The sequence below is a fragment of the Heterocephalus glaber genome, unplaced genomic scaffold (genome assembly GCF_053883595.1).
Source record: "Heterocephalus glaber isolate CG9 unplaced genomic scaffold, H.glaber_assembly_v1.0 deba00001729, whole genome shotgun sequence".
In the NCBI taxonomy this organism is placed as follows: domain Eukaryota; kingdom Metazoa; phylum Chordata; class Mammalia; order Rodentia; family Bathyergidae; genus Heterocephalus; species Heterocephalus glaber.
This window is the reverse complement of record NW_028258440.1, coordinates 5,227,322-5,242,635: the sequence shown is the minus strand read 5'-3', so window position 1 is coordinate 5,242,635 and position 15,314 is coordinate 5,227,322. Positions and strand designations below refer to the sequence as shown.

General features: G+C 51.4%; 1 protein-coding gene across 4 annotated transcripts in view; it reads right to left on the bottom strand.

The window, feature by feature from the left end:
* The window catches only part of Elf4 (E74 like ETS transcription factor 4), a 44,944-nt gene that overhangs the window by 13,910 nt on the left and 15,720 nt on the right, over positions 1–15,314 (bottom strand). For all 4 annotated transcript variants that reach the window (XM_021240552.2, XM_013077902.3, XM_004860051.3 and 1 more), the window contains one exon: positions 3,289–3,529. In XM_021240552.2, the coding sequence (XP_021096211.1) occupies positions 3,289–3,360 (72 nt within the window). In that variant the 5' untranslated portion in view covers positions 3,361–3,529. The remainder of the gene's footprint in view (positions 1–3,288; positions 3,530–15,314) is intronic.

The following is a 15,314-nucleotide window of genomic DNA, read 5'->3' as shown; positions in this document are numbered from 1 at the left end:
GCGAGCACAAGGTCCTGAGTTTGATCCCCAGTACAGAAAACAAAAAATCTGGCGGGGGGAGTCCTTTTCTTTTTATTTTCCTGTGTTTTCCAAGTTTTCTTTCATGAGAATGTTAAATCTTTGTTCATGAAAAAAGACTGAGACTGGTCCCTGTCACATTCCCGAGGAATTTAGAAGAGTATAAACTGACTAAAGGCTTCTGGGTTTGGCCACTGGGCAGCTGCTCTGGTTGGCATGGTTTCAGGGTTTCAGGGGAGTGCTGGGGTCCCAGGCCAGGTGACATGGGGTCTGAGAGAGGACGGACTGAGGCAGGCATCAGCTGTGTACTAAGGGTGCACTGTCTAGAGCTTTGCTGTCCATGGTGACAGCCACTAGCCACTGGTGTCTTTAAATTTAAATGGAATGGAAATTTTGGAAAGATACAGCTTCAGAGCTGGGGCATAGTGATGCACACCTATAAGCCTAGCACTAGGGAGGCTGAGGCAGGAAGATTGTGAGTTTGAGGCCAGACATAGCAAGGGGAAAAAATGGAAGATAAAAGTTCAGTTCTTCAGGCGCACTAGCCACATTTCAAGTGCTCTGTAGCAACATGTGAGGCTTATACTAGATAACCTAAATATAGAACAGCATTGCTACCATTCCAGAAAATTCTATCAGATTGTGCTGATCTAGAGCCAGATGCTTGGGCTTGAAACCAGGCTGGGGGCTGGGCGTGGTGGCACATGCCTGTGGTCCCAGCACTCCTAGCACTTGGGAGGCTGAGACAGAAGGATCGCCATGAGTTTGAAGCCAGCCTGAGCTATGTAGTAGGACCCTGTCTCAAAAAAAAAAAAAAAGAAGAAGAAGAAAGAAAGAAAGAAACCAAGCTGGGCTACTTACTAGCAGTGTGACCTTAGGAAAGTTACCTAGATTTCTGTGTATCAGTTTTCTCATTTATAAAATTAGGACACTCACATTATTAACCTTACAGGGTTATTTAAACAGATCTCTACACATTATGCACTCAGAACAGGACCTAGCATAAATTCTTATTAAGTATTAGGTATCAAGGGCTTCTAGGAGACTAGTAATGTTTTACTTCTTAACCTGGGTCACAAGTACATGTATGTTCACTTTATGGTCTATCTACCTATCAATAATTTATGTACTCTTTTGTATTCATGATAAATTTCACAACAAAAATTGTTTCCTAAGAGGGCTGGGGATTTACCTCAGTGGTTCCACCTGTTTTGCAAGTGCAAGGTCCCGAGTTCAATCCCCAGTACCCCCCAAAATAATTGTTTCCTAAGAAAAATGAAAGGGTTAGACTATAATCCCAGCACTCTGGGAGGCTGAGACAGGAGCATGGCAAGTTCAAGCCCCATCTGGGCAACTTAGCGAGACCCTGCCTCAAAATAAAAACTAAAAAAGGGTGGGGATATAGCTCAATGTGAAGGCCCTGGGTTCAATCCCCAGTACCACAAAAACTAATAATTAAAAAAAAGAAGGTGGTATTCTGATGCAGTGGAGCAGAAAGGAAGGAAGCTTGTCTTTTAGGGTTGGGGAGACCTGAAGATGTTCTAAGATGAAGAGAAAGATGCAGGAAGTCTGAGATATACAAGAGAAAGGGGAGGTGATTGATGGCTTGGAGTCTTAAAAAAAGGCAGGAGGTCAAGTACAAGGGTAGGACTTACCTGGAAAGGAAGAGGAATACTTTTTTCTCCTATGCCAATGAGAAGGAAACAAGAATATGAGGTATTATAGATAAAAGGGATAAAAGGGGGAAACTGAGGGCACCCTTGGCTTTGGGCTTCTCCGTAGGTTGGGAGGAGAGGCTTCTGGCGAGGGTGGAGGGTCATTTGGGAGGTGAGAACAGCCTCTATGAAGACAGGAAACGTTGCTGAGCAGACTAGAAACCAGTGGAAAATGGCAAGTAGCACTGAGAATCCAGGTAAGCTTAGATTTTTCTTCCCTTCTCCTTCATGTGAAGCCTTTCACAAGGCTAGGCACACCAGAGGGTTCAACAAAATTGAGCAACCTTGGGTCACAACACAGGACAGAAAGTACAATGCGCTTGACGCCCATTAGAGGGCAGGCTTTGGTAGGCTGCCTGAGATGGGGCAGCCTTCCATCCTTGCAAGGATTTAGGACAGGGCGCATCAGTTATCCTGGGATGCCATCAGAGATCATCCAGGCAGATCTCTTGGAGAAGGCAGGGAGATGGCAGGCAGATTCAGTAGGAGACAGGGCTTGGCCAGGTGACATTGTGGCCAAACTAGGATCAAAACCTAGGGTTCCTGATTCCAATTCTTACATTCCTTCTACCATACCTGGCTGCCTCTACTTTCTCTATTTTGTAGAAAGAGGGGAATGGAGGGTAGTGATGAGTATGCCAGGATAACCATCTAATGGGGACATCCGAGTGCATGGAAAATCTGACCTCTTAGCAGCACAAGGTATGGAGTAATGGGTACCCACCTGAGTGCCAGAATCCTATCCTATTTTCCAACTTCCTTCCACCACAAGACCCCATGGCTTTGAGCTTCTCTGTAGATGGGGAGGGGAGGCTTCTACCTGAATCCTCAGGCTTCTATCTGAATCCTCAGGTTTATCCTGAATCCTCAGGTGGAGGCTGAAAAGACACTTAGAAATGAACCCATCAACTGGACTAGAGCCAGGTGTCTGAAGATGCCAGGGCTTGGACTCCACCCTGCAGTTTCAGCTGGCAAGGGCCCTCTTGCTTTTTGTTTGTTTGTTTCTTTTTCCTCCCTTTGGTTTTTTTGTTTGTTTGGTTATTTTTTTGTTTTGTTTTGTTTTGTTTTTGAGACAGGGTCTTGCTATGTAACCCTAGCTGTCCTTGAACTCACTATTAGTCCAAGCTGGACTCAAACTTGTGGCAACCCTCCTGCCTCAGCCTTCTGAGTAATGTGATTACCCGTGTGTGCCACCATGCCTGGCAGGGGGCCTCTTGCTATGTGGTCATCCCAACACCTTTTTCAGTGTGACACTGGGGGTGAAGAAAATGGTCAAAAACCCTTGTGATGATCAGAACACACCTTGCAACTTCAGTCCTGCTTGCTGAGTGACCAACAGCTCAGCTGATTATTGAGCAGCCACTTGGTTTGGTGAGCAGCCAGCTCCCTGAATGACCATCTGATGACTACCGACTGGCTACATGAGTGAAGAGCTGCTGCACAGGCTGCCTGACACATAGGTCCAGTGCTCTTAACATAGTAGGTGCTTGATCAACATTTGCTGACTGAATAGCCAGCCAGCCAGCCCACTGGACTTTATTCTCTGGGACCATACCTGGTGGATGTCATCCATTCCGTTGCTTGCAAACTCAAAGATCAGGTCACTGGGCTGCAGGGTAATAGCCATACTGTCTGCTCCAAGAGCTGACAGCAGGATTCCCAAGCTCTCTGGAGCTGCAGTGCTTTCTTGGTGAAGAGATGCTTACTGCCTCCTCCAGCCACGTAGAGAGCTGGTGTGGGTGGTGGCCTCCAGCAGCCTCAAGGCTGCATACTGGGCTGGGCCAACCAGGAGCAACCTAGGGAGAAGGGAGAGATGGGGACTATGAGTAAGCATCTGTACCTCTGGCCAGCCCCAAAGACAAGCAGCATGCCTCCCTCCCCTCCCCCTTCTCCTGGAGAAGGCGACAGAGGGGCTTAGGATTTGTTCGTTTATTTATTTATGTATTTATTTATTTATTTATGGTGTTACTGGGGATTGAACCCAGGGCCTTCACACTGAGCTACATCCCCTGCTTATTTTATTTTTATTTTATTTTGAAACAGTTGCTCACTAAGTTGCTTAGGCTGGGCTCTAACTTGCCTTTGTCCTACCTCAGTCTCCCAGAGTACTGAGATTACAGGGAGGGTGGGACCGTACCAGCTGACTTGGGGCTCTTTTTCCCAGTGCGTGGCCACAGGAAATGGCAGGGCACCCCGGGTGACCTCAGCCTGGGCTGATGGTGTGAAGAATCCCCATAACTCCTTTGGCTTAGGGAAGAATTTGAGCGTGGGGGAGTGAAAGGAAGACAGGCCGTCCACGGTGCTCTGAGGCTCAGTGTGCCTTGGGAGTGGCGGCCACTTTGCTCTGAAGGGCTGAATCTGCTGAGGAAGAAGTATCTCTTTGTGGAGGGTTGTACCATGGTGTCAGGGCCAGAGGGGGAGGGGGCATGAGACAGGTGGGCCACAAGCATGCCTTGCACTCCCTTCCTCTACCACCTGCCAGAGAGGGTGGTCTCTGTTCCTCAGTGTGTGGGTTTGTGCTCTTGGTTCAGCTTTGCTTTCAGTTTCAAGACTGCACTGTCACCCTGGGAACTTGTGAGGAGGGCCTTGGCTGGGGGAAGGGCCGAGGAATCTTCCCCATCCTCTGGGGCAGCCAGGGCCCCTTTTCCAGGAAATCTCTGTCTACTGCAGCCCACACACGACTCTCTTCTCCCGATGCCTCCTATGCTCACATGGCATCCAGGCCTCCAGCTGCTTCCCTGCCTCCACTCCACTGTCAGCGCCCTTGTGGCTGGGCTCTGACAAGCGCGGTCACACCCTTGGCCACCTCCCAAAGCCCTTGGTCACCCAGCTCCAGCCTCCCCACTCCTGGGCCCCTGAACACTGGGCTTCTGCACTTCTAGGTACCACATCTGTGATCCCTCAGGCCCACTTGGGGTAGGAGATGTGTTTTAGTATGTGGATGTCTATGCCAACAGCCTGATTCAACCATCAAGAATTGGGTCCACCTACGATAGTCAGAGCGAATCACTTTACCCCACCTCTAAGACACGCCCTGGGCAGTGCCAGGCTGGTAAACCCTGCCCTGGCCCAGAAAGAAATGAGGAACTTCAGAGAGGGGCAAAGGGGAGGGAAGGGAGGGGGACCATGGGTGACCTCCATGATGACCGCTCTCCCCCACAGGAGACACCCAAGCCTCTCCCACTTCCTTTCCGTTAGCCCACAGAGCTGGCCCTATGCTCTCTCCGCCTCACCCCCCCCCCACCTTTCTAAGCCACCCCGACAAAACGCCTGGAGAAGTCACTCAGCTCGGGTCCTTTCTACCTGTCAGGTCTGAGTCACCCTTCTGATGAAGGAGAGTGAGCCAGATCCACAGTAGGACCAGGGCGGACACCCTCAGACCAACTTGTCCTGGTTTGCTCCTCCTACTCGTCCCTTCCAGTGACCCTATCTCCTTGGCCCTGGCTCCTAAGTCAGGGCCATTTCTGCTTGGAAGGTCTGTCTCCCCTAGCCTAAGTGCCTGGGGGCTCCCAGGCCCAAATTCCTCAGCTCCCTCCCTCCCACACACCCTTCTGTCTGCCCCCAAGATCCCACTCATCAAATGAAAGGTGATCACTTTCACCTAATCCCACTTTGTCTAAACACGAAACTCCTGCATCCATCCCTGCCCCATGGTCGCTCCACTATGGCCCTTCCTTCCAGGTTTGCTGTCTCTTTGGCTTCTCTTCCCAGGCCAGTGTTTCCATTTTTAGCAAGGTCATTGTTGGTGCCCTCTGCTTGGGAAACTTCTACGGACCTTCCTTACCTGCCCCATTGGACAGTGGCTTCCCTGAGGGCAGGGACCACTGTGTTTGTCATTGATAAAACCTTAGCACTTTGCACCTTGCCTGCTAAGTAGCCGACACTCAGTTCGTGTTTGTGGAATAAATGCAAGAAAAAGGGAACAAAAGAAAGAACAAACAAATAAATGGTACTGATCAGTCAGCATCTGTGAGTGCAGCATTTTCTGGGAAGTCTGTGACCGTGTGTACACTGAGTACAGGTGGGTGTCATATACTCTGTATACTCTGTTACCCAGGTGCGTGATCTGTGCTCGCTGTGGATGTGCAGGGTATGTGTGTGTGGCCCAAGTGTAAAGATATGTGCATGAGAGCCTCTGTGTGTCAAAGGGCTGCCTGGTCTGGCCTGCAAAGCCACAGGCTCCGTCATCAGTTCCTCCTCCCAGGCTGTGGTGGTGGCAGTGGCGGCCTGAGCTGCCTGTGAGAATGACAAGCCCCCACTAATGCTGGTTCTAGCTCAGAGAAGCTGTGGTTAAGTGGAGGCGGGCTGCGTTGACCAGGGTTCTGCTGGGCCCTCTCTGTCACTGTATGTGTCCCAGCAAGAAAAGGCCAGACTCAGCATAGGTATGGGGCCTGTGGGTCTTTGGGGTGAGCCCCCAAGGTTGGATGGAACCTTTGACTGGCAATGCAAAGGGGAGAGGTGTGATGGGAGAGAGATGACTGCTGTGGCCTAATTTATCATGGCTGCCTGTTTAAGCACTCCTCAGAGTACCCACTGGTGTAGGTTCTCTGGCGCAAGGTTGTAAGGTCTTCGGAGGCTGATCCTAGGGATCTCATCCTGCCCCGGGCCTGAAGCTAAGGTGAAGGGGTATAAAGGGCTCTCTTGGCCAAGGCCGAGAACCGCCCCCCAATGGAACCTTCCAGTCCAGAAAGCTTCGCCCTCCTACTTTAGATGTTTGAGGATTTGAAAGTGAGAGGTGGAGAGAGGCTCATTTGCATGTTCACTCACTCTCCCCCAGTCTCTTAAAATAACCTCCCTCTCCCAGGAACCTGAAACCGAAGAAGCCACCATCACAGAGGCCCACCCTCCCAAAGGCCAGAGGGGCCCACACCAGGGCTCCCCTCTCTAGAGTCCTTCCAGAGCCCTCTGGCTGAGACACAGCTTGGGTGGCCTAAAACCCTGGACACTGCCTCACTGGCGAGCGGGGTTCAGGGGTAACACACAGACACTTGATTCAGGGAATGGAGTTCTTTGGGAACCCTTAGTAACTGGCGGCAAATTCCTCCCTTGCCCTGCCCATCATTGCACAGCTCACAGCCAGCTCCAAAGTCCACTCCCAGTGTCTGTCCTCACCGGGCCAAGAGTGACAGCTTTGTGAGAATAAATGGCCCCTGGAAGCTGCCATGCGTGAGTGTGTGCCTCAGTAGGAAACAGCAGGCCAAGGCATCTGTGTCCCCAGCCTGCAAATACACACCTCTGGCTCTCTATGGTTCTGACTGCATTGCAAAACCAAAGCAAAATAGAAGTGGTTTGGGCTGCTTCTGTGTCGCCACAACTGGGCTCCCTTCGGAGGTAGAGACCCTTCTGAGGGCTGCTGCTGGAACACATCAAGCAGTGTCCAGCACCCACCCATCTGGACCTCCTCTAGAGGAAACAGCCCCAATGTGAAAGCCACGTCCACAGTTTCCATGGAGTGCATTTAAATCTACACCGGCTCAGCTGAGCCACTGGCTCTTACAGAATTGCTGGTAACACCCATGGCATTTTCACACATGCCAGGAAACATGGGAGCCAGATTGCCATCTGGGCCACACAGCAAAACTCCCCTCCAGTTCCTCATCCCTCAGAGTCAATTCTGAAATACCTTGCTCTCCATGAAACCTTTCTGGAATTCTCTGGAAAGGAAGTGACCATTTCCTTCATGCCATTTCCCACTCCCTCAACACCCCTCCCCCACAGCCACAAACAAAATGGAAACTACCCTCGGAACAGCTGTACCCTCTACTTAAAAACAGCCCCACCCCCGGCTAATAGATATCCAGCAGCGAATGTGCCTGCTGCACCACATGAGCAGTGGCATGTATTTAACAGCCAGCGGGCCAGCGTCAGGGCTCCAGGCCATCTTCCTGGACAGAGCAGAATGAAGCCATCCATAGGACTCACACCCACAGTCTTGGCCCACTTAGGGCTGGACTCCAATCAGCCAGCTAATCCTCTGTGTTGAGCAAGTGCCCAGTGCAGGGGCCCGCCCACAGCTATTTTGTCAGCTCCTTCTCCATCCCTTTCTTTCCCCTGCCCCCCTCCATTTGAGATGAAATCAGGAAGAGGGAAGAGGAAAAGAAAGGTTTTGCAAGCTCTGTTGGTTGGGGTTTCTCTCTGCGTATTTACAAGAAACCCAGTTCCCTTCTTTGCCCCTGTCACTGCCTGATTGTAGCTAGGCCTTGTCACAATGCCAATGGCCAGGTGGGCCCAGATCTTGTCCCTAGCTGCCCCCTTCAGCCGTCCCCTGGTCTCCTCTCAGTCCTACCCTCCCATGCCCTAGTTTGTCCCAAGGCAGAGGCCATTAGGGCTGCGAGAGATGCCAGGCCCTGGGCAAAGATGTTCTCTTACTCGCAGAGACCTATGGTCCACCCAGGGTATAAAGGGCCCAGGCAGTGGGGAATGGAGTGGGCAGTAGCAAGTGCTGTGCTGGCTGCATGCGCACAAACAGGGTGACAAAGTGGCCACCTTTCTGGGCGGTGGCTTCTGTCGTCCTTCAAGTGGATGAGAGCTGAGTAATCCAGGCCCAGTGGGGGACCACCAGGGAGTCTTGGGTGGATAAAGAGGATGATTGGGAAGGAACTTTGAAAATTAAAAAGCACTTAGGGCTGGAGATGTGGCTCCTGGAGGAGCACTTGCCTAACATGTTCTCCAGGCTCTGTGTCCCATTCCCAGCACTAAAGGGGAGGGTGAGCTTCAAGTGACCTTCAGAAAGCAAGGGGAAGGGCTGGGGATTTAGCTCAGTGGCACGGCACCTGCCTCCAAAGCGCAAGGTCCTGAGTTCGATCCCGGGTACCGAGAAGAAAAAATAAAACAAGGGGAGCTGGGCTCCATTATAGCTGGTGCCATCATTCCCATTGGTTTGGAACCTAGACAGGGTGAGGCTGGAGGGTTCCAGTTGTTGGCTAAGAACTCCTTGCCTGGGTTAGGGGCCCTGAAGACGGGAGCACTCAGTCCCCTGTTCTCTCCCCTACCCCATGTCACCTCACCCAGCCCTTCGGGTTGTGGTTATGTAGCAAGAAGAGCACTACAGGAGCCCCAACAGGGGAGGAAGTGGCGAGGGTTACTGACAAAGGGAACCTGTTTCCTCAGAAAGTGAAACGAGCACCCCCTGGAGGTGTCTGCAGCCACCACATCCCTAGTGCTTCAGGGACTCCGGAAAGGCCGGTGACCAGCCAATGACAGAGAACCCACGGCAGTAAAAGGGGCAGCTACTCCGAGCCTGGAGCAGCTACTGAACATCAGTGTGATGGGCTGGCTGCCAGCTACAACCTAGGAGGGGCCACTGGACATCCCTGCAGAGCTTAAGGGCATGGGCTTTCCAGCTAGGAGACCTCAGCCAAACGGGGATAGCCTACCTAGCTCCAGGGGGTGTTGCAAAGGGCATGGATTGATGTAGGCAAAAGCTCTCTGTTACACCCCAAAGTGTTTTTCCAATTCCTAGTCCGAGTTGTGACTTTGGGATCTTGGTCACTTATACTCTGTAAGTATTCAAAGGGGCTTCACCTAGATGGAGAGAAAGGGAAGTAAAGATGATGGGAAGAAACGAAGCCTGAGGGGCCATGACCAACAGCAGCTCTAAAACGTGGGGTTAGACCAGCCCCACTCTAGCTCGCACCAAAATAGTGTGAGAGCCCGTTTCAGAAAATGAAATAAGAAATAAAATAGTTGGAAGTGGTGGCACATGCCTGGAATCCCAGAACTCTGGGAGGCCGAGGCAAGGGGATCGAAAGTTTGAACCCAGCCTGGATGACTTAGTGAGAGCCTATCTCAAAATGAAAAATACTAAAGTTGGGCCGGGGATTTAGCTCAGTGGTTTCGCCCCCTGCTGCGCAAACGCAAGGACCGGAGTTCGATCCCTGGTACCAAAAAAAAAAAAAAAAAATACTAAAGTGCTGGCAATGTAGTTCAGTGCGAAGGGCCTTGTTTCCATCCCCAGAACATACATACATCATACAATTTATAGTAGAGAGAGGAAACAGTATGACCATGGGGGAGAGGAGAGGATGACCGGAGAGTTGGATAAGTAGCAAGGCTCTAGATCCATCAAATAGTGGATCTGAATTTAATATGGAGACCAACTGGGAGTGGTGATTTTTGAGGAAGGGAGGGATATATAGAGGCAGTTCTTTCTTCTCCTTTCTTTCTTTTTCTTTTTGTGGTGGAGGGGGTGGGCAATGCTAGAGATCAAACCCAGGGCCCTCACACTGAACTACATCCCCATCCCAGGTCCTTTTTTTATTTTTATTTTTTAAATTTTGAGACAAGGTCTTGCCAAGTTGCGAAGTTGCCCAGGCTGGGCTCAAACTTGCCATCCTCCTGCCTCAGTCTCCGAGAACACTAAGATTACAGGAATGTGCCACCACTCCAGGCAACAAAAGCAGTTCTTTAGGAAGAGCAGTTTGGTCTGGGGATAAGAGCGAGTCCACGACAGGAGGCGATGGAAGGAGACCAGATGGGGCACCTGGAACCCAGGAGGCAGAGCCACCCCAAAGGAAAAAGTGATGGACTATGGAATAATACAGGAGCTACAGAGATCCCAAGATGTGTAGCCGTTCTCATGGGAACTTGTTTAAAGATGTGGAGTGATCAGGGAAGGAAACATGGCCAGACACAGAGTATGGCTTAGATACTTTGAAACTAGGATTATCTTTTAAAACCCAGGATTAATGAGCAGGGGGAGCAAGAGGACCCAAACAGGCATTTTGCCAAGTTTCCATCTTTTCTGAGTCTGGGGCTGCCAGGCCCGAAGGACCTCCAAGTGTTCAGAGGTCACAAGACCTGGACTGGCCTGGTGTGGGTACCGTACAATTCAACGTGGTGCCGGAACTGCATGTGCTGCATGGACAGTGACTTGGACCGGCACACCCTACCCAGCCCCCAGGAAGCTCTGCTTCCTTCCATTGCTGGGGGAGGGAGGGCGGGAACAGAAACACTGACCAGAGACTAATTAAATCCATTAGTGAAGTTTTTAGAAGCTGGAGTAATCTGTGACTCGGCACCAACAGGATATTAAGTCAGATAACTTTTTATTGAAGGGACAGTGTCCTTTGTCAAGGCCCCTGGCAGAGTGTGTCCTAGAAACTACAGGGAGGCTCCTTGCTCAGGAGGGGAGCCTTCAGGTCCCTCCCCAGGTGGGAGGGGTGTGGTGGGTTTGTTGCAGGCTTGGCCCTGGGTGTCCCTTGCAAATGTTCCCTCCCCCTCCTGGCCACTTCCCAGGCCAGCCAAAGCGAAGGGCAGTACTCCAGGCACAAGGCCAAACGCCCTAGAGTCCCCACGGTAGAAGGGAGGGTGCTAGAAAGGATGCAGTAGGAAGCAGCCTATCAGGGCCTGGCCAGGCCCGGATGGCAGCTTTTGCTCCGGAAGTCATTGAGTGCCTGCCTGCCTGCTTTCGGGCCTGGGTTTCTACTCCCCTCCCTCAAACTACTGAGACCTCTCCTTGAGCCAGAGTCCCAGGATGTTAAATCTAAAAGGGCCCCGAAAGATCACTGCACCCATCCCTCTTATTACCCAACTTCAGACACTGAGTCCCTGAGGGAGGGGAGATGACTTGTTCAAGGTCACACAGCTAGTCACTGTGACTCCCAGGTGACCCTTCTTCCTCCTCTCCTCATTGTCTCCAGGCATCCTCAACAAAGTCAACCCTTTCCTCTGGCAAGAACAGCAGCAGTCAAAGATGCAGGGCTGGCAAATAACAATGAGGCCACACATGTGCAGAACACATTTAACTTCCACAGTGACCTCCCCACCTCTGTGCCTTTGTCCACACTGTCCGCTAGACCTAGCATGCCCCTCCTCAACTTCTGCGGGTCCAATTCCCACACGTCCTCCAAGATTTGAAGCAAATGTCACCTTCTTTTCAAAGTCTTACAGGCTTCCTCCCCACCTGGCATGCTTTCCTCTTCCTTCTTATGACACCTTAGCTTGACTCCCATTTTTTTTTTCTGGTACTTGGAATTGAATCCAGGTCCTTAGCATTAAGCTGCATTCCCCAACCTTTTGTTACTTCATATTTTTGAGATGAGGTCTCACTAAGTCACTAAACTATGAAGGCTGGGCTTGTGATCCTCCTGCCTCATCCTCTCAGAGTGTCAGGATTACAGGTGTGCACCACCAGGCTTGGCCTTAGCTTAATTTCTTAGGCCCAAGTAGAGGTTGACAAATCATGGCTCATATGCCAAATTGGACCCATTGTCTGTTTTTATACAGCCTATGGGCTGACAATAGGTTGGGTTTTTTTTCATTTTTAAGTGATTGAGGAAAAATCAAATAAAAATAATATTTCATGAAGCATGAAAATGATGAAATTAAAATGTCAGTGCCCATCAATAAAGTTTTATTGGAACACAGCTATACTCATTTGTTTATCTATTGTCTATGGCTGCTTTTACTTTGTAAGCAGTTGTGACAAGAGTTTGTTTGGTCTGAAAAGCCTAAAATATTTACTATCTGGTCCTTTACCAAAAAACTTTGCTAGCCAGGTTCAGTAGCACACGTTTGTAATCCCAGCATTCAGGGAGGCTGAAGCAGGAGAATCATGAGTTCAAGACCAGCCTGGATAACTTAGTGAGACCCTGTCTCAAAAAAAGGGAGTGAGGATGGGGATGTAACTCAGGGCAAAGACCCTGGGTTCAACCCCCAGTACCACAGGAAAAAAACAAAAACAAAAAAGAGTCACCACCACAACGAAAACCACTTTGCTGATTCCTGGGCTAAAAGTCTCACTCCCTTTTGAAGCAACACCCCACCCCTCCCCACTCCTGTCTCTGCAGAATCAGGGATGAAACCCAGGGCCTCATGCAAAGCATGGGAACACTCCACACTGCATCCCCAGCCCCCATCAGGCTCATTTCTGAGAAGAATGTCACAGGGCCCTGGGGATGGAGGTGCCTGGGGGAGGTGTGGGGCAGGAAACACAGACTCAGCCGATTTTCCTTAGAAAGAGAGCCCTAGTCCAGAGTTAGGAGGGCTGAGTTCTGGCTCTGGCACTGCTGATGTGACATCAGCAAGTCACTTCTGCTTTGTGTGCCTTAGTTTCCTCGTCTGCACAACGAGGTGGTTGTGCGCCCGATGGTCTTGGGCCTTTCTCGCCCTACGGTTTAGCGTAAACGATCCTGATCCTTCGTGTTTCCAACTCGCCCAGTTTTGAGCAGGTACAGTCTTGATCATGTACTCTCAGAACAAGCGCTTACAGAAGATTTCCCTGCCCAGCTGTGGTTTTCCGCGCGGCTGAGGTGGGGGCCCATGGCTCCACACTCCCCTGCCCCGCCCTCCCTGCCCTTCCTTTCCCTTCCCTTCCTCCCGAAGAGCTGTCTGCCCTCTCTCTCTGAATTCCGCTCCCTGAGAAAGGAAGATGGCCTCTTCTGAAAGAGCCCTGCCCCTTCAAGTCGGGTGGATTGAAAGCCTCCACTCTGGGGGATGAAGGTGCAGGGAGAGGATTCTCACTCTCCCCAAGCTCCTAGGGCCCTCAGCAGACAGGCAAGGGGCAGGCGCTGGGGCCAGCTCTCCCCTCAGCACCCCTGCTCTGCCACAGGAAGCAGCCCTTCTCTGCCACTTCCTGTCCCAGGGGTTTCAGCAGTTTCCCCTTCAGGGCCTGTTGGCCCTCCAGCCCCGCCCCTGCCCTACACAGGTCAAAGAGTGCAAAGAGAGGAGGATCCCTCACAGGAAGGCTAAGGAGACAGCTGTCTACACAGGGGGATCCCCCTGAGGGAGGGAGTCAACCAGGGGGATGCTTCCCCCCACAAACCCTCTCTGGTCACCAGATAGCAGAAAGAAGTTCATCACTTTACCTAGCTATGGCCTTCAAGGATGGGCAGAGTGGGCCTGGCCTTGAAATTTTAGATAAAAGCCTGGAAAATAAATGCTGAGCCCAAATCAGGTGAGGTGGCACCGGCCTGTAATCCCAGCCACGAGGGAGGCTGAGGCAGGAGCTCAGCCTGGGCAACTGAGTGAGATGTTGTCTCAAAATAAAAAATTTTAAAAGTTCAGTGCAAACTACATCCCCAGTACTGCAAAAGTAAATTAAATTAAAAGTTACATTAAATTTTAAAGGAAATAAAGGGGCCAGGGTAGGGTGGTAGGGTGCCCCTTGGTTTGATCCCAGCACTGAAAAGAAGGGAAGGGAGAAGAGAGAAAGGAAGGGGAAGGGAGGAGAGGAGAGAGGGAAGGAGGGAGGGAAGAAGGGAGGGAGGAAGGAAGGAAAGAAAATGCTGGGGCCACTGGCCAGTAGGGCCTAGCCCAGGGTGGCTTCAGATGGAGGAATGAGTTGAAGCAAGAGGGCCTGGAGAGAGGAGGCCAAGTAGATAGGGGGCTAAATCAGAGCATCACGTGCCACTGAAATCAGTGTCACTTCATCATTTTGTAGGGGGCCTGTCCCTAGCACCAGTGGACAGAGGCAACAACTGAGAGCAAAGTATGGTATTACATGTGGGTCAAGGGTCATGGCCCTCTCTGGGGAATGAGCAGAGGACTCACATTCCCAGAGCTGCCAAATAGGCTGATGACCTCCACTGCAGGACCTCCCAGGTGCCCTTGCAAGGTGGGTTCCTACTAGAAGGGCTAGGGGCCTTCAGGGGATCCTGTGGATGGTGACCCACTGGGTGAGACCTTCCCAAGGCCATAGGTCAGAAGCAGTAACAGCCCGAGGTCCTGGACCACTGCCCAGCTGCTAGTCCTGGGGACAGGCCAGAACTACCTGCTGATGTCTGAGGAGGCCAGCAGTAGACTGACACAACTATCTTAGTCTCCCATGCTGAGAGTTCCATGAGGTTCAGCTGGCACTGAGAAAAGGTCAGGGGACCCCTAGAAGTAGGGTTCTGGATGGGCCAGCAAACACGGATGAGAAAAGCTGGGCATGCCATCCTCCTGCCTCAGCCTCTGTAATCCCAGCACTCCAGAGGCTGAGGCAGGAGGATGGCAGTGAATTCAAGGCCAGCCTGAACTACACAGAAAGACCTTGTCTAAAAAAAGAAATGAATGAGGGGCTGGGGATTTAGCTCAATGGCACAGCACCTGCCTGGCAGGCGGGAGGTCCTGAGTTTTATCCCTGGTACAAAAAAAAAAAAAACTAGAAAAAAAAATAGAAATGGATGAGGGGGTGATCCCCAACATTCCTCCCACCTCTGAGGGGCCATCTTCCCCACCTTTAGCTTAGAGCCCTACCCAGCCTAAACTCCTGTCACGACAACAGGGCTCCACTTTTCCCTCTCTCCATGTGCCCAGGACCAAGAGAAACGGGCTCCTCTGACACTATGGGGCTGTGAGTCCCATAGTCCCTGAGGGGAGGGCCTGCTTCTCCACCCCTGCAAGTTTGAGTGAATACTGCTTCACAGCTGGTGTTTGAAGGCCAAGGAGGCCTCTGAGGCAACATCTGGACTTGCACCTGGGCTCCTGCCAGCCCCTCCCTGCATCTGCAGTGCAAACCCAGGCCACGCTTTGGTGAGGAGCCGCCTCAAAGCTGATGGCACGTGTTTGGAAAGCACATGGAGCCTGGGTGGAGGGGTGGAAGCACTTTAGGCTGGTGCCAGCTCAGGGTAAGCACTTGTGGGCTTGGCACCAGAGCTG